At 42.3% G+C, this 24,272-nt stretch overlaps 1 protein-coding gene across 6 annotated transcripts in view; it reads left to right on the forward strand.

Moving 5' to 3' along the window:
* Positions 1-24,272, forward strand: part of Rere (arginine-glutamic acid dipeptide repeats) — a 359,917-nt gene that overhangs the window by 210,505 nt on the left and 125,140 nt on the right. The window contains exon 1 of one of the 6 annotated variants that reach the window (XM_059255434.1): positions 10,527-10,781. The exons of the other annotated variants lie outside the window; for them this stretch is intronic. Coding sequence (XP_059111417.1) covers positions 10,756-10,781 — 26 coding nt within the window. The 5' untranslated portion in view covers positions 10,527-10,755. Of the gene's footprint in view, positions 1-10,526; positions 10,782-24,272 lie in introns of those variants that run through there. 6 annotated transcript variants of the gene reach the window in all.

Here is a 24,272-nt window from a genome sequence, read left to right on the forward strand (position 1 = left end):
CCTTCTTGTTTAGTTTGCTTTAGGTAATGAGATCTCAGGAACATTCACTAAAAGGTCTGGTGAGACCAGTAGTAGGAAATGGACAGTACCTGTTCCCGCCATTTTGGTAAGGTGTACATGAGTAACAGAATAATAAGTATTTACATGTGTAAGGAGTCTTTTTCTGTCCCACCAGCCAGTTCTCAAATAATGACATGGAGACTTCTTTAATCATGAGATCTCGACTTATAGCCTAGCCTTGTTCCTAACTAGCTCTTATAACTTAACCCATTTCTGTTAATCAGCATTCTGTCACACACCGCCCATCCTGCTTCTGTGTCTCCTGGTGGTCTGTTGAGCACCTAGATTCATCACCTGCCTAGCTATTGGCCATTCAATTCTTTATTAAACCAATCACAGCAATGTGTCTTCACACAGTGTACAAATATCTCACAACTTATAATATGAAAGGTAGTGAGTGGCTATGAAAAATACACTTCACCAAAAAGGCACACAGCCTGAAAGTGGAAGATGGCCCTAGTCCTGGTTAGCTTGAACTTTAACTTGACAAAGCCTAAAGTCATCTGAAAGGAGAGTCTCATTGAGGACTTAACTGGGTCAGATTGACTTATAAGCATGTCTATCAGGGGTTGACTTGATTGCTCATTGATTCTGGAGGATCCAGCGTACTGTGGTTAGCACCAGTTCTTAGGCAGGTGATCTTGGGCTGTATAAGAAAGCTAGATAAGGGCTGGAGAGATGGCTCAGCAGTTAAGATCCTGAGTTCAATTCCCAGCTACCACATGGTTGCTCCCAACCATCTGTAATGAGATTTGGCACCTTCTTCTGGCCTGCAGGCATACATGCACGCAGAACATTATACATGATAAATCTTTTTTTTTTTTTAAAGAAAGAAAGGAAGGAAGAAAGCAAGCAAGCTAGATAAGCTGGATGGTGGTGTTGCTCACCTTTAGTCTCAGTACTCGAGAGGAAGAGGCAGGCGGATCTCTTGAGTTTGAGGCCAACCTGGTCTACAGAGTGAGTTCCAGGACAGCCAGGCCTGTTACACAGAGAAACCCTGTCTTGGGGAAAAACAAAGAAAGAAAGAAAAACTAGCTAAGGGGATGGAGAGATGGCTCAACAGTCAAGAGTGCTTGCTATGCTTACAGAGGACCCAAGTTCGGTTCCCAGCACCCACATGGTGGCTCAGAACTACCTATAACTTCAGTTACAGAAAAAGAATCTCATACCCTTTTCTAGCCTCTGTAGGTTTCTGCACACACATGCTACACATAAACTAATGTAGGCAAACACAAGTACACATAAATAAAATTAATTTAAAAACCTAAATAAATTTTTTAGAAGACAGAGAGGAAAAAGAAAAGCCAGGTGGTGGTGGCACAGACCTTTAATCCTAGTACTCGGGAGGCAGAGGCAGGTGGATCTCTGAGTTTGAGACCAGCCTGATTTATAGAGCAAGTTCCCAGACAGCTAGGCTGCAAAGAGAAACCTTGTCTTGAAAAATCAAAAAAAGAAAAGTAAAGAAAGCTAACTAGGTATGTTTTCATGGTTACTGCTGTCCTTCTTTGGCTATAAAGTGAGTTCCTTGGTTAGGTTTGCTGCTTGTGTGGAATGGCAAGCAGGCTTGCCTTGAAGTTCTTTCAGTGATGATCTAGAGTTGTAGGCTAAAACAAACCTACCTTTCCCTATGTTGCTTTTTGTCAGAATGTTTTATCACAACAAAAATGAAACCAGAACACCTGTTAGCGTGCCAATCACCTGGACACTGAAAACAAGCAGGGAGAGCCCTGGTTCCATGTGCTAAAACAGATGCCAAGCCTTAGAAGAGATGAAGGTCACTGTGCAGCAACAAAGGGAACAATTCATTTGGAGATTTTTGTTTTCAGTCACACACACACACACACACACACACACACACACACACACACACACCCCATAGGGTCTCACTATGTAGACCTAGCTGGCCTGAAACTCATAGAGACCTGCTTGCCTCTGCCTCCTGAGTACCAGGATTAAAGGCACCAGGCTCCATTAGGAGATTTTAACAGTTGCAAATAGATGTGCACTGAACATTGAGGCTAAAACAAATACTGCTACACAGAAAGGTCCAGATAGGTAGAAATAAAAATGATAATGGGTGATTTTTAGTAGCTCATTGTCATCAATGATGGTTATCCACATCTCCTGTTCCAACTCCCCAAATCAACAAAGAAACTTCAGCATTAGAACCACACCGCAGAGCAAAGGGACTTAACAGATGACTAGAAAACAACTGCAAAACACACAATCTTTCCATAAACAAATACATTTTAGGTCATTACAGAAATCCTTACAGGGGCTGGAGAGATGGTTTGGCAGCGTAGAGCACTTGTTGCTCTCACAGAAGATCTGTATTTGATTCCCAGGACCCACATGATGGCTCCCAACTGTTGCGGCTCCAGTATAGGAGATTGCACCATTCCCAGGATCTTGGGCCAGTTCCAGGCATGCATATGGTATATGTACATACATCCAGACTGAACACTCATACGTATAAAATAAAATAAATAAATGTTAAAAATTTATTTTTCAAATCCTAACAAAGAAAAACCATTAAAATGATATTTTAGATTTTAGTAAATCATAGCAGAATAAGGTTCAAAACCAATAGCAAAAGAAATTACAGAAACTATGAGCTCAGGAGATAGCTCAGCCAGGAAAACGCTTGCTTGGCACACATGAGGATCCAAATTCAGTCTGCAGAACCCATGTAAATAAAAGCATGCATTGTGGTGCTTTCACTTACAATCCTAGCATCAGGGAGGCAGAAACTGGAGCTTGATGGTCAGCCAGTCTAGTCTAGTGGGCAAGTTCCAGGTCAATAACAAGACCTTCTTGGTCAGGAGGTGGTAGCATACAACATTTAATCCCAGCACTCAGGAGGCAGAAGCAGGCAGATCTCTGAGTTCAAGGTCAGCCTGGTCTACAGAGAGAGTTCCAGGACAGCCAGGACTACACTGACCCTTCAAAAGAAACAGAGTTGGTGTCTTCTGGCTTGTGCACACATGTGAATGAAAACACACACACACACACACACACACACACACACACACACACACACTCTCACTCTATACACATACTCATGAATGAACAGTGGGTCATTGAAGAAATTAGAGCTGGAATTTAAAAATTCTTAACAGCACATGAAAATGAAAACAGTACTTAACTGAACCTCTGGGATGCCATGAAGGCAGTTCTACAAAGACATGTCCTGCTATGAAGGCTTACATGAAATATCAAGAGACAGCTGTATGTTACATGCAGCTTTCTAGACACTGCCCTCTTGCAAAATTACTCAATAAACTATTCTTGCTTTAAAAACCACAGAGATATCGACAATAACATTAGGTTTAATGATGCACTTCAAGGTCATAGAAAAACAAGAACAAGCCTAACCAACCAAAAACCAGTAGACAAAAATAATTAGGATCTGGAAAGAAATTAATGAAGCAGAGCCTTAAAAACAGTACAATAAGTCAAAGAGCTGGTTCTTTGAAAATTTAAATTGACAAGAAGCAACAACTTGGATTAATACATTAGAGATGAAAATTGGAACATTACTTCAGGTAACAATGAAGTCCTGAGAATTATTAGGGAATATGTTGAATAAGCTGTATTTCAGAAGCTGGAAGTATTAGGAAAAAATGGATAAATAAACATGATCTCACTAAACAGCATTCAGTTTGCCTAACACAGGAATGCTAGTTTGAGTTCACTCATACTTTCCTTGGGTAATAAAAGACATGATAATGTACATATTTAAAACTAACATTTCATAATATAAGAGACTGCTGGATCTGGTGGCTCAGGCTTGTAATCGCAGCTACTTGGGAGGTTGAGGCAAGAGGATCACAAGTTCAACATCTACGTTTGCTACAGAGTGTATTTAGAACCAGCCTGGGCAACTTGATAAGACCTTCCCTCCAAATTAAAAGTAGAAAGGGGTTGGAATGTAGCTCAGTGGTAGAATGCTTGCAAAACATGCATAAGGCCCTATGACCAATCCCAAGAGTGAGAGAGAGGGATAGTGACTTGAAATGTTACTGTCAAATACGTTCTTAGTACATGCATGGCCTATGTTTGAAAATGAAAAGCTCAAATTTCATTTTGCTAGAGAAAACAGACCCTCATAAAGGTAGTAAAAATTGATTCCTTATAGGGCCATCAAAAATGAAGATAAGAACAGTTTAAGTAGGGGCTGGCTCAACTGTTAAAAGCCCTTGCTGTTCTTACAGAGGTCTCAGGTTTGGTTCCCAGAATCCACATTGTTGCTCATGACCATCTGTTACTTCAGTTCCAGGGGATCTGACCCCCTCCTCCTCCATGGACACTAGGCTAGCATGTGGTGCATAGACATACATGCAGGCAAACTCATACACATTAAAAAAAACTGTAAAAAAAATTTGGCTAGTTTTTTCTTATACCAATAATGAATTTACCAAGAAGGGGACTCAAGAAAAAAAAAATTGCATTCACGGTAGCTTTAAAGAAAAACTGGGCTGGACTGGTAGATGGTGACACATGCCTTTAATCCCAGCACTCATCCCAACAGTGGCAGAAGCAGATGGATCTCTGTGAGTTTGAGGCCAGCCAGAACTGTTACACAGAGAAGCCCTGTCTTGAGAAGCCAAAAAAAAGGGGGGTGGGCCTGGGTACTGAACTAGCACATGCAGGCTGTGTGTTCAGTCCCTAGTGCCACAGATATACCCCTTCCCCTGCACGCCAGGAATAAACCTAATCAAACAAAGAAGACTTTTATAATGGAAAATTTAAAAACACTGCACTGGGGCTGGTGTAATGCTTCTTTTAAGAACACATAAAGCTCTTCCAGAGGACCTGGGTTCAGTTTCCAGCACCTACATCAGATGGCCTATAACCACCTGTAACTCTAGCTCCTGGGGATCTGACATCCTTGTCTGGTCTCCATGGACACCCAAGTGCACATATAAACACACATATTAAAATAAATATGCAGAAAATAATACATTTTTTTGTTTGTTTGTTTTTTTTGTTTTGGTTTTTCAAGACAGGGTTTCTCTGTGTAGCTTTGCGCCTTTCCTGGAACTCGCTTGGTAGCCCAGGCTGGCCTCGAACTCACAGAGATCCGCCTGGCTCTGCCTCCCGAGTGCTGGGATTAAAGGCGTGCGCCACCACCGCCCGGCAGAAAATAATATAATTTTTAAAGCCCTCCACTCTAAAGACACTTAGAAGAAAAGACCTCCCCTGCTTGTGAGATTGCAAAATTAATACTGTATAAATAGCTTATTCCTAAAGCAGTCTGGAACTAGTGTCATCCTCATCACTTTCCATTGATGTTCTTTATAGAAGTAAAGGTAATCTTAAAACTTAGGTGGAAGCACCAAGTGTTGTAAGTAACTAAAGCAACCCTAAGCAGAAAGAGCAGTTTGGGGAGGTTTTGTAATACCCGACTGGAAGTATACCACAGAGCTAGCTATAGGAACATCAACAGGGTGGTCCTGGCACAGAGGCCAGCTACAGCCACCAGGTTTTCAAAAAAGATGCCAGAACATAGATACACTTCTCTATAAGACCTGAAACTGAAAAAGACTCTACTAGCTTACTAAATAATAGTAAGAATTGACCAGTGATATAACATGAAGTAAAATCCTTCTGCAAGCAAAGGAAACAGAGTCTACAAAGTGGGAGAAAGCTCTTTGCTGACTGTACATCTTGTGTTTTCTTTGATGAGATGTGAGTGAGAGGAGAGTGAGAGTTAGGAAAGTAGAGGGGATAATGAGAAACAACAGTGTCATGGAGACAAAAGAAAGGCAAACACCCTCGTTTTCTCATATGCAGAATTTAAGTCTTTCCAAATATATATATAGGACACGAAAGTAGGTGGGTGGCCATGTGAGGGAGGAGTTACATAATGTGTATTTTCTCTCATATATGGAATCTAGCTTTACCTAATGTGAATTTCATTTATAGGACCAATCTTTTGCAGCTCAACCAAAGACTGGTGTTTTGGAAAGAAAATAACATATATTTTCTTTTGTTTGCATTTTAAATCAAGAATACTAATTGTTACAAAACCATCTACAATAATTGGATCTGTGATCTTTTCAACTCTGAAATACAAAAGATCTGAAAACCTAACAGTTTATGTTCAGTGACACCAGAATTAATTTTGTGACCACACCTCACTTACACTGATCTGAGGCTATACTTGTAATTTAGTGTACTTTGTGTAAATTTGCCCATTTTATTAAAAAAAAAATGTAGTTATAGCTTAGGTGCTCCTGGGATGCTATATACTGTATCATGTGGTCATTATGATTGAAAGTTCCTAACCCTGAAAAACCTCTGACCCTAAGGGTCTCAGATTTAGATAAGGGAATGTGACCCCATCCATTTTCCCTTGTCATTTAAGGAGCTAAACTTTCTGCTCAAATAAAGTGTGAAGGGTGAGTGACATGTGAGAGCTTCAAGCAGCCTAACCTCGAACCCTCAGTATTCAGCTCTGATTTCAGAGTCTGTTTCTGACATCCATATACTCAGGGAACATTCATTGGTCTTATGTGAACAAGATTCATCCCACGTTTACTTCTGTGGGTGATTGCTCTCTGCAAAATAGTGTTATTGTGCTTTCCTTTTATATGAAGAATCTAATTCAAACTCTACTGACTACTTACAAAATAAATTTCAGGCTTGGCAGTGGTGGCTCACTCCTTTAATCCCAGCAATTGGGAGGCAGACAAGTGGATCTCTGTGAGTTCAAGGCCATCCTGGTCTACAGAGTAAGTTCCAGGACAGCCAGGGTAGTTACATAGAGAAACCCTATCTCAAAATCCCCACCCCCAAAAAAGGAAAGAAGATCTTGGTAAACAGAACCAGTTAGACCTGCTGTACAGTCAGCCAAAACCCCAGAGTCTTTGGTTGAGCATGCAATAGATTGGTCTTAACCATGGTTCTTTGTCTCTTTTCACTGGCCTTACTTGCTTCACCTAGTACCTCATATCCATTTAATTGACTGCTTCATCTTTTGAGTTAAGATCAGCCCTGGGAAAGACAGTTTCCTTTTGAATCTGGCATGCCTAGGCTCTAGTCTCATGCGGCCACTTTATCTTTATGTCTGTCAGTGAGGTATTCATTTCCTGGAATCTGTTCTACATCCATCATGTGAAGGTGGTCATAGTTAACCCTGCAGGTGACTTGTGTAAGGTTTTGGAATTTTTGTAATTTCTTGCTAATTATAGGAGTAGTTATATATTTTCATTGACAAGGTGCTACATTCTTTTTTTTTTTCCTACACATTCTTTAATCTCCTGAAAGATCTTTGTGCAACTTTGGGGATGAGCCACTAGAGCTGCATAAGCATTTTCTTGGTTGCTCTCATGTCTGAAAGTTTTCCTTGTGCTAAAAGGCCTTCAGCACAATAGGATAAAAGCCCAGATCTGATTATTACAGTAACTTTTTTCCTGAACACATCCTCAGATATTGAATAAAATATTAAATAAGTCTAGTGTGAGCCTTAGGTCAGGTTTGTTGTTGGTCTCTAGGAAGCCTGTATGTGACCCAGAAAGTCTGAGGACTCAAGGAGGAGATAATATAAAAAGTAGACTCATACTGGTGAAGCCCCATGATAAAAAAGTATTTAAGAAGTTTTTGGAAGGATATACCTGTTGGTATTAATGGATTTTTCATAACCTAGCTCAGTCAGTAGAGCATGAGACTCTTAATCTCAGGGTCGTGGGTTTGTGCCCCACATTGGGCGCCATTTGTAGCTGGAGAGTTTTCTCGCCAAGCCCTGGCTGTCCGACAGCCCACTTATAAAATAAACACATAGATGCTTATATTATTCAAACTGTTTGGCCTAATGGCTTAGGCTTTTTGTTAACTGTTCTTATATCTTAAATTAACCCATTTCTATAAATCTATACCTTGCCACGTGGCTTGTGGCTTACCGGCATCTTCACATGCTGTTTGTCATGGCGGTGGCTGGCAGTGTCTCCCTCCACCTTCCTGTTTTCTCAGTTCTCCTCTCTGTTCATCCCACCTATACTTCCTGCCTGGCTACTGGCCAATCAGTGTTTTATTTATTGACCAATCGGAGCAACACATTTGACATACAGACCATCCTACAGCATATACCCTTGTGCAAGATTGTGCAGGATGGCCACAGATAAACTGAGAATGTTGAGCTTACACTTAGAAATGACGAACATTAAAAGAAAAGTCATTCACCACCAACTAACTACAGTCAGTAAAAGGAACAGCAAATGACGAGGCCAACATCAGATACTAGTGTAAGCAAGTGTGACAGCACTTCTAGGCTGTCACAGGGACCCAGCTCTCTGAGAGCCCCAGTTTCAACTGTTGTCTGGATTTTCAAATGAACAGTGGACTGGTAGCCACTTCTAGGACCTGGACAAAAAAGGAAGTAGGTAGGACTGCACGCCTTCTCCCTTTGGCGGAGAGCTGGCACAGCTGGCACAGCTGTCTTTTCTTCCTCCCCAGTAGCCAACAACAGAATGTCAGGTCTGTGCCTCGCAGGTGAATTCCGCCATCATTGGGAGAACAAACACAGGTGGGAAGGCTCTCCTCGTCACCTATTAAGAGTGAGGACTTCAGGCTTGCTCTGGGATTCGGCCATTGGTGTCATCCAGGGAATCTAGTGAGACCAGACAATAATTTTGAAAATATGACTTTCTAAACTTAGAGTAACATTTTATGTGATAGTTCCTATGTTTTTTTTTTTTTTCAGCATTCAGGTGGCTCTATTGAATTATTATTCCATGTTACTTGTTCACGTGAACCTTTCCTATGTGAAAGGGTTTTTTTGGTACCAGTTTCGTTCCGAGGCTCTCCATTTCAGCAGGTCTCGGGGATGTGAACTGCAGCAGTTCTGGGAATGTTCTTCCAATCTGCCACCCTGTTTTCCTTTGTTGGGATGTATCTGGTTGCATACATGCATTCTTGTTCTCCCTCCTCCCTTCTGTCTCTGAACTGAAGACCTTTTACACAACTGAGAGTGGCCTTGAACCTTGAGTCTCCCCCCACCCCCACCTCCACCCCGCATGCTATGATTACTAGCAGCATACCTGGCTTAGTACTGAGGCTCAAACTCAGAGCTTTGTGAATGTTGGGCAAGCACTTTTATCAGCTGAGTCACATCCTCAGCCCTTGGCATTTCTGGTATGTTGTAGATCATGTTTTCTGCAGCTGAATGTGTAGATTCCTCATCTTAGAATGTGCTTTGTTTCATAGCATAGACAGAGGGCCCTGCACATGAGACTGCCAGTAGTACGCTGCTGTGAGAATCTCTAGGTGACTAAGTGTACTTCTGAACAGAAGCAGTTGGTCCTGCCTTTTTTTCCCAATCTTGTCTTTCATGTTTTGGGGGATCTTGTGATCTTCTTTTTTTTTAAAATTATAACTAAGTGATGTAAAACTCGCCATTCGTTTCGCACGTGGGAAAAACCTACATGTCAGCTGTTTCTTACTTGACAAACAGCTCCTTTGCCCTTTGTGGGAGATGAACACTGGATGAGAAAACGGATTTGTTTTGCAGGGTTTTATCAGAAACTCCCTTGGCTAATCTGTAGGTAGTGTGAGTAAATACTTTGGTGCTCAGTATTGCTATAAGGTAGCCTTATTTACATGGCTTTAGAAATCCTTCAGAATGAGCTTTTAATAGATTTAGTTTCATGGATAGTGCTGTGAGGGTTTGGCTAAGAGAGTTGAAACAGGGAATATGGAATGTGGTTTTTTTTTTTTTTTCTGGATGCTGAGGTGTTTATAGCAGATGATCTTTTGGTGTGGGGAGGCAAAAGAATGCACATTTGCTTTATGTTGGGGATGGGTGTCAGCCCACCATTATGGTTCATGCTGGGTGAGTACTCTATCTCTGAGTTATACCCCTTCGTCCCCAAGTCCTTGATTTGAACCTTCTAGCTGTTTTTGTTAGAATTCCATTTTTCAAGACCTGACTGAGCTCCTATTCATTACCTGAGGAAAGGTGATTTATCACTTGGCAATTTGGAGCTCTGTGCATTAAACATAGGATTCTTTCATGTGTAGTGCCATCTGTCTCCACTGGCTGTACTTAAAGTGGCTAGCTTGCTTGTTTGTTCTTTTTGTCAGGAAAAAAAATGTTGTAGTTGCTTCTTGTGAGCCCCGCTGCTGTGCTTAAGTGTGCTGCTGGGTTTCCGTGTTTAATCCCAGGTGCAACCATTTAGATCTGGTTTCTCATTTTTGTTCTTTCTTGAAAAAAATGGTTACTTAAAAACATAATCTACTTAAAACTAAGAAAGACAAAAGGGAACTTGGTGTTGTCTCCTGTGGACAGACGCCTCTCCTTGGCTTGGCTTGTGGAGTTCTTTAGTGTTGGCTGTCTGGAACCCCCTTCCTAAGGCCCCACTTCTCTGCACACTAGCTTGGTGTGCTGGGAGAAGCTTTGGAGTCTGTTGGCTGGGCTTTATTTACGGAAACAGCAGGGTTGAGATTGATTGCGTTGTGGAGAGACAGTGTGTGGATGAGGGAGGGTCACAGCACATGCTCAGTCCTGTCAGTGTGAGGGAAGTTTCTGCGTTCTGCGTGAAGGCTTAGGTCATAGCACAAGCTCAGTGAGAGCTCTGTGAGGTCTCTCAGCCTGCATGTGCCTCCATTTTGAGTACTTAGAGTAGAAAAGGGCAGAGTTTTAGCAGTAAGTAGAGGTACAGGATCCAGCTAGACTCACCAGAGCCTCTCTTAGTCATGGATGATCCATTCAGCCCCTGCAGGTAGGCGATCTTCCCCTGGCCTCGCGGAGACACTGGCTTTGCTGCTCGAGCTCCTTCTAAAGATGTTTATGAATCATCTCGCCATTCACAGTGCATGTTCCAGAGCCTTTGATTCAGCCAGCTGGCCACGCAGAGGTGGCATTGCGAAGCATAAAATCAGAGCTGTGCGTGGGGTCTACCCAGAGATGAATTAAGCAAATGTAGACTGTGAAGCTTTGTGAGTCTGTCTGTGTCCTCTTCCCCATTCCCTCACCTCCTGTTCTCTTCGGTGATTTTAGCCTGAGTTTGCCCAGTGCATTTGGTAGAGTTTGTCTGTCTTCAAACCTGCAGAGCAAACCTGCACGCTGCCTCGTTGCCCAGGTGCCTTGTAGGGATTGCCGGGCCACAGAGCTGATCTGTTTGGCTGCTTTTAGGAAGGGTGGTAGGTGGGCAGCTATTGGTTGCTTTGAAGGTGGGTGGAACTTGTTTTGATTGAGAGCCTGTTTGCTAGAGCAAATTATAATTCTTGTGAGGTGACACATGAGGGAATGGCTGTGGATACAGTTGCAACTGTATCATCTTCAAATGGGTTTTTAAAAAGGAGCTGTCATGGCACATCAGTTTTTCTGTTTCTTCTGAGTGAGCAAAGCCTTCTCTTTGGAGTTTCCTTCCAGCTTTGTGAGACTAAACACACTGACATCTGTGTTAAAATTCAGATTAATATACTTTTACTTATTGTATGTTTGATTTAGCTTTGTGGTATGTGTGTATTTTGCATGAATTAAGTTCGGTAGGAGAGTGGAAAGGGTTTGGTGCCAAAGAAGGCAGACAAGGCCACATTTGGTATCTGTGCCTTAATGTCTGACCACTAAGTAGCCCTTTCTACCCAGGTGAAGTTATGCTTTTTTTTTTTGGTGTGGTTTTTTTTTTTTTTTTTTTGAGACAGGGTTTCTCTGTGTAGCTTTGCGCCTTTCCTGGAACTCACTTGGTAGTCCAGGCTGGCCTCGAACTCACAGAGATCTGCCTGGCTCTGCCTCCGGAGTGCTGGGATTAAAGGCGTGCGCCACCACCGCCGGCGAAGTTATGCTTTTTGTACCTACTGTTTGTAGAGTGAGCCCAGGCAGGTGGCCATCACTGTGGTTTACTAGGGAGCCAGTCAGGATAAGCAGATTTTGCACAATGGAATTCTTACTCAAACCGGGAGTTAGAGAAGTTTGGGATTGCTAGCTGCTTCTCATTTCCTCTCCCCCTTCTCCCGATGGGGTGGGAACAATTTAGAAACAGCAGTCAGGCTCTGCGCAGATGTGAGGACTGCAGAAAGCACCCTAAGGTAGAATGTGCACCCAGGTGAGGAGAAGTTCACTGTGTATTGACACCAAGGAGGGAGGCCTGTGTAAATGCTCAGCTGGAAACATGGATGTAAGATGTAGAGCTTTGTGTGATCAACTCTAGTAAGAAGAGGCCTCTGACTGGGGCAGGGTTTTAGCAGTGCTAACTTTTAAAATATTCCTAAAGCAGGCTTAATTTTAGAAGTAGAACCAAAGTGATGCTGTATAGAGGAGTGAAGCAGGGTTAGTCTTTGTTGATATTTCTGTGTTTGATTCCCATCCCTGTGATGGCCCCTTTCTATTTTGACAATGTATATTTGAACAGTGTGTTTAGAAGTTTGAGGATAATACCCAGTATCTCCAAGAGTGCTTGCTTCTGGAACAAGACCATATGTTTGAGTATTTGGGAGATTACTGATTTTTCTGTTGAAGGTCTTTACATCCTCTTTTTAGTTAAAAAAAAAAAAAATTGGGTCAGGGGCTACTATTCGTTTGGCTGGCTTTTCTTGGTATAGACCTGCTTTCATGGTACTTTGGTACAGCCACCTGCCTTGCTGGTGAAGATTTGGAGTTCATGGAAGTACTGTGGATGGTCTCTGGGTTTCAGAGTTGATTTTCTTTTTCTGTGCTTCACATGCAATAAAGTCAGCAGCACTGTTTCCTGTATGTATGCATTTGTTTTTTATTTTCCTGTCTAGAGAAAATATTTTTGGAAAGCTGCTTCTGAACTGCTGTCTCCTGTCCAGGATTTTGGGGCATATCTGGTGGTGGAGAAGGTGAAGGATAGCACTGCAGTTACTCCTGGTTAGTGAGGGCCTTTGTGCAGGCTTATCAGTAGAAAACACGAGCCAGTTCCCTTCTGGCTCATCCCTCACTTGTTGCACTGGGAATGTAGAAGGTCATGCTTCCTGGGAGCAGTCAATTGTCAGATCCGTTACCCTGCTGCCTGCCACCTCGTTGTCCACGGAGCTAGAACCCTGACTCGAATCTGAGAGAAGCTGCGCATTGCAAGTGTGGGAGCAGCACATGCAGCCTGATCTGGTGGGCAGCCTGGACACACTTCCCATGTGTCACTCATGCCGCCTTTAATACCATCTGCTTCTCACAACATCTTCCTGGTGTGTTCCTTTGTTGAGGCAGCTCTGACCTGCCTCACCTCAGTGTCTGCCATGCTGTTGGTTCTCTAGTGTATGGGTTCCTGATCCTGTCTTCCTTCTAAGTTCCCTTTTCCTTTCCACTTTGCTTTTTGTCCTTACTGAGCCACGTTCCTCCTACCAAAGACACACTAGTCCTAACCTTGTGGCAGATGTAGACAGGATGGGAGAAGGCAGGAAACACCAGCTAAAGGACGACTTTGAAAGCATGTACTCATGAGTCTTCGGAAGAAGCACACAGAGTCGATGATCTTCTGTATCATAAAGTTTCTGATCCAGGTGCCACAGGTGCTTGGATATATGTTTAAAATAATTGTAAAAGGAAACTTACCTTTTATATTTTGTGTGCCCTGTGATGCTCTCACCCTAAGATGAACTGTTATTTAATTCACCTAGGCTAGAGATAATTTCTGGTAACATTCTTTAAAATATACATTTACTTATGGTTATGTGATTTACTTCCCTGTTGGACAGAGGTCACACCTATTCTTATAACCTCTGTTCCTAATGGAGGGCCTGGCAGATGGATCGTTTTTGTTGGGGGAAGAGCAGAGACTGAGACAGGGCTCATTGTGTAGCCCTGTCTGACCTAGAACCTCGAGATCTACCTGCCTTTGGCACTCAAGTGCTGGGACTGCAGGTGTGCGCCACTGTGTCCTACACAAATGGATCTTTGACATCAGTAAGCTCAGATGGCTGTGGAGGCACAGGCCTTTAATCCCAGCGCTCCAACGGCCGAGGCAGGTGGATCAAGCCAGCCAGGGCTATATACTGAGGCCCATTTTTGAAAAAAACCAAAACCACAAAACAAAACTTATGTTCAGTACCATCCTTATGTCAGGAGTAAGAGAAATGACTAGCTCTGGAGCCAGGTGGTGTTGGGATTCCACATGGGAAAAGCTCTGCCTCTTGTAAAGACTGGTGAGAACAGTATGAAAATGCTTATTGAGTTGTCATAATTCTAAGTCCTCGGCTCCAGTTTCTTGCAGGTATGTTTCTCTTAGTAGCAAAACAGCATTAGCAATTGTCTTGGGAATGAAGGTTCTTTGTAACCAGCTGTCCACACTTGACTAATCTGCCTCCTTCTGTCTCATTTTCAGTATTTATCTTTATTCCTCTTGAAAAAACTTTTCTTCCCCTGTTGTAAGGATTGACCCCACAACCTAACACCTAGTTGGTAGTTAAGTGCTTTACCACTAACTAAGCTGTATACACTGCCATCTTCTTTGTATTTTGAGACAGGACATCACTAGGTTACCTAGACTGTCCTCAAACTCGCATTCCCACTGTTATATCATACTACCTTTCTCAGTCCTGAAATTTTGTTTTTATTTATCTTATTCTACATACCTCATGCTTGCCTGGTGCTGCCCAAAATCACCAGAAGAGGGCATTTAATCCCCTGGAATTGGAGTTATAGACAGCTATGAGCCACCATTGTGGGTACTAAGAATTGAATCTGGGTCCACTGAAAGAGCAGCTAGTACTCTTTTAACTCTTAGCTATCTCTCCAGCCCCTGAAATTGTGTTTTTATTTTTATTCTTTATATTCATTCATTCATTTATTTATTTAGTTTTTTCGAGACAGGGCTTCTCTGTGTTTAGCCCTGGCTGTTCTGGTACTCACTTTATAGACCAGGCTGGCTTTGAACTCAGAAATTGTGTTTTTAAAGATGGTCTCCTATATATGTGGTAACATTTGGTGTTTCCATTTTTTTTTCTTTTAATTTTTTTTTTTTTTAAATGTGCATTAGTGTGAAGGTGTCAGATCACCTGGAACTGGAGTTACAGACAGTTGTAAGCTGTCATGTGGGTTCTGGGAATTGAACCCTGGTCCTCTGGAAGAGCACCTGTGCTCTTAACCGGTGAACCATCTCTCCAGCCCCTGATGTATCCAGTATTGTTACACATATAAGGCAGTTAATTGGTGTCGTTTGCCTCTTTGCCCAGCACATTCACAGCATTACAATAAAGAGGAATTAGGAGATGGCTTTGTCTTTAAAGCATTTCAGACTCTTCCCATTGAGACAGAGAGACCTTGGAAATGTATTGTAGTCCTGCTTACCAGTTCTGTGATTTCTCTCTGCAGGTTTTTGTAGTGTGATTTCAGTTCCTGGAAAGTCCTGTCTTTGCTCAGGAGATCAGCTCAATTCTGGAGGGCAGCTGTTATGTTTTTCTTCATGATAGGGTTTTTAAAAGATAATTTGTAGGCAGGCAGTGGTGGCACACCCCTTTAATCCCAGCATTTAGGAGGCAGAGTCAGGCCAATCTCTGTGAGTTTGAGGACACCCAGGGCTCTTATAGAGAGAAACCTTGTCTCCAAAACCACCACAATAATTTGTTTGCTAAAGCTTGGTATGCATATATGTGCATATGCCCCCCCCCCTTTTTTTTTTTTTGGTTTTTCAAGACAGGGTTTCTCTGTTTTGTTTTGGTGCCTGTCCTGGATCTCGCTCTGAAGACCAGGCTGGCCTCAAACTCACAGAGATCCGCCTGGCTCTGCCTCCCAAGTGCTGGGATTAAAGGCGTGCACTACCACTGCCCGGCCTCCATGCACTTTTGTTGTTATGCTGTGGTTGTTAAGCTATTTCATTTGTGCAGCAAATGGAGGCAGTAAGTCCAGGGGGAGCCTGAAGTGGGACAGAGTTGGATGTTATCTCGAGGTACCCTATGCTGATCACTACATTGAGTGGGTAAGAAATGCAGACAACGAACAAGGCTGTCATCACACTTGAAAGTAGCTCCTTCTCATCTGCTGTCCACCCAGTCTTCCTCATAAATACTAAGTAGATTTTCCTTTTTCCCTTCCTTTATAATCCATTCAGCTTTCCACCTCCTCCACCCTTGGGCTCAATCCCGAGTGCTAGGGTTTCAGCCTTGTGCCCCCACCCCCAATTGTAACACAGTTTTAAACCCATTTCTCTGCTCTGAAGTTGTTTGGAGTGAAAGGCTGGGGTTATTATGATTCTTACCAGGGTAGACAGTCTTGTTGCTCCTCGGCTGATGCTTCCTTAGTTCTGGACACTGGATTCTCTTTTGGAATAGCCTATGGGAGAACTGCTTCTGTGATTAACTGCTGTGACTTTCCAAGAGAGTGGCTTTCTTTCCTCAGGCCATTCCATCTTCTGCAGAGCTGTAGGGTTGTGGCCAGGCTTCTCAGCTTTATCCGAGGCCTTTATACTGTGACTCCAGCTCCAGGCCTATGTTGACTTCACACCCATGAGTGTGGACCATCCACTCATTCTCTTACTGATTAATTCTCTCATTTGATTGTTTTTTAAATGATAGCTAAATTTTATTCCTGTTAGATAGTTTATCATACCTCTTTTCAGATTAACTTTGCTTAGAGGATACCAGTGACTTTATTATTTTGGAATAAAGCTCTTAAGTGCTAACTATAGCTAAAGTACAGTTGATTTAGAGTATTAGCATTCATTCAGAATATATTAATGCCCAATTTCTTTAGACACCAGGAGAATGCAAATCAAAACTGCATTGAGATTCTGTCTCACCTCAGTCAGAGACTCTCTCATTAAGAAAACAAATTAGGGCTGGAGAAATGGCTCAGAGGTTAAGGGCACTGCTTGTTGTTCCAAAGGTCCTGAGTTCAATTCCTAGCAACCACATGATGGCTCACAACCATCTGTAATGAGATCTGGTGCCCTTTTAAAAAGAAAAAAAAAGAAAAAAAAAAAAAAAGAAAACAAATTAGGGGGCTGGAGAGATGACTCAGTGGCTAAGAGCACTGACTACTCTTCCAGAGGACCTGGGTTCAATTCCCAGAACCCACATGGCAGCTGACAACTGTCTGTAACTCCCAAGATCTGACAGCCTCACACAGATGTGCAGGAAAACATTGATGAACATAAAATTTAAAAAAAAAATAACATTTTTAAAAAAGAAAGCAAATTAGGGAATGGGTTGCAGTAGGGGAAGGGGCTGGAGGAATAGCGTGGTAGTCAAGAGCACTTGCTGCTCTTCTGGAGGCCTAGGGTTCAGTTCCGAACACCCACATGGTGGTTTACTACCATCCAGAACCCCAGTCACAGGGGATTTAGTGCCCTTTTCTGACCTCCATGAGCACCAGGAGTGTACATGGTGTATATACATACATATAAGCGAAACACCCACACACACAAAATAAATCTAAAGAAAAGAAACAGGGCTGGAGAGAAGACTCAGTGATTATTGCTCTGTGAGAGGACTGAACTTTGATTCCCAGCATCTATGTTCCTTGACTCACAATTCCCGTAACTCCAGCTCCAGGGGATCTGAACACCCTCTGTGGTCACTGCAGTCATTGTACTCAGTGTGTGCAGGAGCATACAGTGTGTGCAGGTTCACAAGTACATTTTTAAAAAGACTGAGAGAATAACAGAGCAGAATGACTTTGAAGGGGAAGTGGACAGAGAAGAACACTTACACACTCTAGTAATATAAAATAGTGTAGCTACTATAGAGACAAGTTATAGGGTTTTTCACAAAAACCAAAAGTGGAGCTGCTGTGTTAATCTGCTTACCACTCCTAGACATGTAACAGAGGATCTACGTCAGCACCTTAGAGATAGTCTACATCCATGTATTCCAGTACTGTTCACAGTAGCCAGCTATGGACATAGCCTAGGTGCTTATCCATATGTAAATAGATAAAGACAATGTGCTGTCTGTATACAATGGAGAGTTATTCAATTATAAAGAAGTACAAAATGAAATGGATAGAACTGCAAGATGATCCTTTTAAGTAAAAAAAAAAAAGCTAGATTCTGAAAAATAGGTATTACGTGTTGTCTCTCATAGATGAAAAAGAAAGTGACATGAAAGTGTAAGGTAGACTGTTCAGGGAGACAGAATGTGGGGAAGAATGTGATTGAAGTACTCGATAGACATGGCAGAGACATCCTTCCATGAAGTCTTTTACTTTGCACACTTACTACATGCTAGTTAAAGCTATAAAATGTGCTCTTGGGCATAGTGGGGATCTAAAAGCAGGCTTGGTTCCTATCTTCACAGTGGTTTTGCTCTTGAGAGCATGTCAGCCATTTGTGTGGTGTATTTTTTCACAAAAGTCATGGCAGATACAGGATGAAGACTGATTGCCATCACATAGAGCTAAGAATAGCAGTGAGAGCAACAGGCCATGTTTAGTTCATTCCATAGCTGTTCTCTTACCGCTGCAGTCTCGTTGCCACATTATTGGCCATTATGAGCTGAGGACTCAGAGATTATGTCAAAATTACACTTAGAGTTAAAGTTGGAATCAAGTCACCTTGTTTCTGGAGTCATGTACTTGGTGCTCTGTGGTAAATATCCACAGTGCTACTCCCCTCCACCTTCCCTTTCTTTGGGATGATGAAGTGACTGTGTCACATTCTCAGGCCAGCCCTAGGTTGGGCAGGCCCCTGGGACCAAGTGACCAGTCCTTCAGAAGAAATCTCTCCACCTTCCCACCTCCTGGAAAAGATATTTCTCCTGTTTTGAAATTCAGATGCAAGCTTCCTGCTTCTTTCTGTCCACTCCTTGTTTACTTCTTAGACTAAACTGTTTCCATGGTAACGGGTTTACTTTTCAAAGGGAACATCTTGTCATTTTATTTAATCCACTGCAGCTGAAGTGAAGAGGGCTGAAATATTAAATTGTAGTTGCTATGGATACTGCTTTGTTACATCAGTTTCTTTTGTATCAGATTTCATATCCAATGATTTTTTTTTTATATATATACTAAAGAAATAAACACAATGACTTCCCATCCTTGTTGTAATTTGGCTTCCGCAACCATTTTTTCCTATCCCAACCAAAGACTTGAAGAATAATAGAGGTTGCGAGTCAGCTATTTTTCAAAACAAGTAATTTATATTAGCTATACAGTGAAATTCTCTGTGCTAGGAAGGACGGTGATAGGTTTTTTAAAAAAATAAACATACTTTTACATATTAAGCTGGATCCACAGTATTTCAGTGTTTCAAAGCACAGAGATCCCTAGGAAACAGAGAGAAATGGAGGACGTCAGAATGTGTAATGGAGTGGGCCTGTGATCCTAGTACTTAGAAGGCAGAGGCAGCGAGGATTGTGATCTTGAGTCCAGTATGGACTGCATAGGAACACCCCCCCACACTCACACTCACTCACATGCACACACTCATACATACTTTTTTTCTGGGGTTTATTGTCACTATTTTAAGTTAGATGACTTGGAGTTGATTCTTTTGTTTGTTTGTTTTGGTGTTTTCTGACATGGCGTTTTTTCTGTATAACCCTGGCTGTCCTGGAGCACTGTGTAAACCAGGCTGGTGTCCAACTTAGAGGTCTGCCTGTCTCTGCCTCTTGATTGCTGGGATTAAAGGTGTGCATCTGACTTTCTTTCCAGTTTTCAGTGTTAATTATAACACATCTGTTGACTTTTTAAAAAACATCAGCTCCTGCTGGGTGGTAGTGGTCCACACCTTTAGTTTCAGCACTCAGGAGGCAGAGACAGGTGGATCTCTGAGTTCAAGGCCAACTTGGTTTGCAGAGTGAGTTCCAGGGCAGCTAGGGATACACAGAAAAACTCTGTCTTGAAAAAACAAACAAACAAACAAAACAACCAACAAAAATATCTGTAGCTCCTTTTGACTTAGAGGATATTACAAAGACAGCACAGATCATTCCCATAATATGCACCCACACCAGTGCGTGCATGCACACCTGCGATAGTGACTCCCAAGAGGTCATGAGTTTGAGGCCAGGCTAAGTATTGAGACTCTGCCTCAAAAGCAACAAATGCAATAGAACAAAATAGCTGTTAAAATGTTTCTGCCTTTCCAGTTACAGAGCTCTGTTGGGCTGGATTTTATTCAATTTAAAAATTACTGGAACAGGCCGGGTGGTGGTGGCGCACGCCTTTAGTTCCAGCACTCGGGAGGCAGAGCCAGGCTGGTCTTTGTGAGTTTGAGGCCAGCCTGGGCTACAGAGTGAGTTCCAGGATATGCTCCAAAGCTACACAGAGAAACTCCGTTTTGAAAAAACAAACAAATAAACAAACAAACAAAAAAAACAGAGTGCGACAGAGTAACTATAGAAACACATAGGAGAATCCAGTTGTGTGGTATTATTAGGTAATCCTAGAACAATGATGACTTTATTTTCACTGTGGTTTTTGTTGTTGCTGCTGTTCTTTTTTTTTTTTTTTTAATTCTTTTAACTTTTATTTATTGATCCTTTGTGGCTTTCACATCTTGCATTCCGATCCCATTTATCTCCCACCCCCTCAAATCTGCTTACTGCCCTTGCAATATCCCATAAAACAAAATTTACAAGAACCAAAAAACAAATAACCAAAACAAAAAGAAAGGGAGAAAAATCTCATCGTGGCAGCTGTAATGTGGCCCATTGAGTCACAGTTTACCCTTTAGTTCATTCATCTTTACTTACAAGTGTTCATTGCAATGAGTCTTGGTCTCACTTGAGGCCTTTGGTTTCTGCTACACCACAGATAATGGGCTCTCACTGAGGCTTCTCTTGGATATCCTGTTGTTGTCCTGTGTTGTGGAGATTCTGCTGGTTTGGATCTATGGGTCATCCCCTTCACATGCTCTAACAGTTCATAGATGAGGTGGATTTTGAGGTGGGCTAACTCACAGCTCTGGTTGGTACAGAGATGTTGCTTCTCTTCTCTCTCATGCCCGGACCTAGAAACCACAGGCAGCACTTGATATAATGTTGCCCAACTGCCTGGCGCAGATCAGCTTGTGGTTGATTGTGCCCCTCTCAGACCAAGAGGTCTGGGGGAGGGGAGGAGCCCTCTCTGTCCTCTGCTGGCTCAGTCCTGGAAATGTTCTTTTGAGATAAGGTCACTTTGCAAGCTGCTGAAGCCTTGAACTCACAGAGATCTGCCTGCTTCTCCTGAATAAGTAAGATCACAGGCATGTACCACCACACTGGACTTCTGAGGCCAGTGCTGGTAACTGAGCTTAGGTTCTCTTCAAGAGCACCAAGTGCTCTTAGTTAGTGAGCAGTTTCTGAGATCATCATATCTAGCTTATTGTCTTAGAGTTTTCTGTCAAACACATTTTGTAATGGGACATGTTGCTTTCAATGTCTTTCACCTAAAATATGTTAGGATTTTAGCTCAGTTGATAGAATGCTTATCTAGCCTGCACAAAGCCCTGGATTCTGTCCCTAGCAGCATACAGACTAGACTTGGTACATGCACTGTGTTATAACTCCAACACCTGAGAGGTGGAAGTAGAAGGACCAGAAGTTTAAGGTGGTCTTTGACTATAGCAAGTTCAAGGCTGGCCTGTGCTATAGAAATAAAGACGGTCTGATAATTGTCTAATGTTTAGAATACATTCTGCATTTCCTAGATGTTGTAGGCTAACACTGTTATTTAAGCATTATATATAGTTTTAAAATAATTTCATTTTAAAGACATTTTAAAATAAGTTTTCAAGAAAGTTCTTTTTTGCTTTTAATTTGTGTTTCATATCCTACTTACCTTCTTACTAGTCTTCCTTGTTATAAACTTTAACACGGATTGGGGGTAGGGGGGGTTAGTAGTAGAATGCCTGCCTAGCGTGCATGGGGGGGCCATGGTTTCATCCCTAGTTGTAGGTGGAAGTTTATGTCCTGCCAGCACCTCCCAGATGCCCAGCAGCTGCTTCCCAAATAATTGACTTGGAGGCTTAATATTACTTAGAAATGCTTGGCTGGTAGCTCGGGCTTATTACTAACTAGCTCTTACACTTAAATTTGTAGATGAATTTCTAAACAGTCTTATTAAATAAGAAACATATAGCCAAATACAGGGGTGCAAGCCATAGAGATCAGAGCAATAGCCGCCAACTAACCTTAGCTCACCACTTCGCCATAGCTTCCCAAGGGAGCCTCTTCCTGTCTAACCTGCACCTTTATTGCCTTCCTGTTCTGCCTTCTCATTGGCTCTAAGCCCAGCAACATCATTTCCTCGTTATTGCCTGTCTATACAGACCTCCAGGTCTCAATGGTTGGTACTGGGATTAAAGGCATGTGTTACCACACTTGGCTGTGTCCTTGAACACACGGAGACTCTGCCTGCCATGTGATTGGATTAAGGGCGTGTGCTACCACTGCCTGACTTCTGTTTATGGCCTGGTGATCTGCAGGCAAACATTTACTTACTTACTTACCCACCTATTTATTTATTTACTTACTTACTTACTTACTTACTTACTTACTTAATTACTTACGGATCTAAGGACTGAACCCAGGGCCTTGCACTTGCTAGGCAAGCACTCTACACTGTGCTAAATCCCCAACCAGCAAACTTTATTTATTAACATATAATAAAATATCACTTTTCAGCACAAAATATCACCACAGTAATTTTCATCTATGTTTAGTCAGGTGGCTTGGTACCTTTTCTCAGTACAACATTCTCATCTTGCTTCCTCTGTGTCTGGCTGGCAACTCCTGACTCAGCCCTTCCTCTTCCCAGCATTCTGAGTTTGGTCACCCTGCCTATACTTCCTGCCTGGCTACTGGCTATTCAACGTTTTATTAAACCAATTCAAGTGACAAATCTTTACAGTGTACAAGAGGATTACTCCACAGCACTTAGCACCTTAAAAACCAAACCACACCAGAGTGTTGTCATTTACTTAGGCTCCTAAGTAACACTTGCACTTAGCATTTCCTTTGTTAATTCTTAATGTAATAATGGTTAGCTTCCTGTTCTTTTCTTTTCAGAATTTTTAATTCTTTTTTAGTTCTTTTGGGTTTTTCGAGACAGGGTTTCTCTGTGTAGTTTTGCGCCTTTCCTGGAACTCGCTCTGTAGACCAGGCTGGCCTCAAATTCGCAGAAATCCGCCTGCCTCTGCCTCCTGAGTGCTGGGATTAAAGGCGTGTGCCACCACCGCCTGGCATCTATTTTATTTTGAAAGATTTATTTATTTATGTATTTTATATATGTGGACACTTTGTCTGCATGTACATCTGTTCACCAGAAGAGGGCATCAGATCCCATTATAGATGGTTGCGAGCTGTCATGTGAGTGCTGGGAATTGAACTCAGACCTCTGGAAGAGCAGCCAGTGCTCTTAACTGCTGAGCCATCTCTCAAGCCTCCCTCTTTTCATTTGTTTGTTGTTTCTTTGAGACAGAGTTTCTCTTTGTATTGTTGGTTCTATAGACCAGGCTGCCCTGGAACTCAGAGGTCTACCTGCTTCTGCCTCCTGAGTGCTGTGATTAAAGCATGCACCACCACCACCTGGCTTTGGGGGAATATTTTTTTAAAACATGGTTTCCTTGTGTAGCCAAAGCTGTCCTTGAATTATAAGCCTCCTGTCCTAGCCCTCTTAAGTGCTAGGATTACAGGTGTGTACCTTCATGTTGGCTCCCTCCTATTTTTAGAAATAGGAGGATATACATAGTTCTATAAGGTGTTTGGGGGTTGTTTTCATTTTGTGGCACATTACTTTAGTACAGTGGGTATCAATGGTATCAGAAAATTTCATAATCAGCCATTAGGGAACCCTAAAATAGCACAGACATTCTAGAACAGACTGAAGGTTGAGCTGTAGCGGCTGTGGTTTAAGCTTTCTGAGGTGTGGTAGGTCTTGGCTGGAGCTGCTTGTAGTCAGAAAAGCATTTGGCAAGTCTGTGGAAATGCTTTGGCAGGCTGTTTTGCTCATGGCTCCTTAGGCAGTAGAAATGGACATGTTAGGATGGAAATAGTGGCTGACACCAACTTTAAAAACAAGCTGTTAGGTTGAGTATGGCAGTACACACCCTTAATCCCAGCACTCTGGAGGCAGAGGCAGGTAGGTTTCTGAGTTTAAGGCCAGCCTGGTCTACAGAGCAAGTTTCAGCACAGCCTGGGCTACATAGAAAAATCCTGTCTTGCAAAACAAAAAGCCAAAAACCCAAGCAGTTAGTTTTAGAAAGTAGTCATGACCTGGCCAGTTGAATCCTTGGCAGAGTTCCTGAAGCATAAACCAAAGGTAGGTGATATCTCCTGCAACACAATGAGCCCTTGGTCTAAGTGCTTCGCCACCATAGTCCCTGTCTTGTCCCCCT

This window comes from Peromyscus eremicus, chromosome 2 (assembly GCF_949786415.1).
Source record: "Peromyscus eremicus chromosome 2, PerEre_H2_v1, whole genome shotgun sequence".
NCBI lineage: Eukaryota > Metazoa > Chordata > Mammalia > Rodentia > Cricetidae > Peromyscus > Peromyscus eremicus.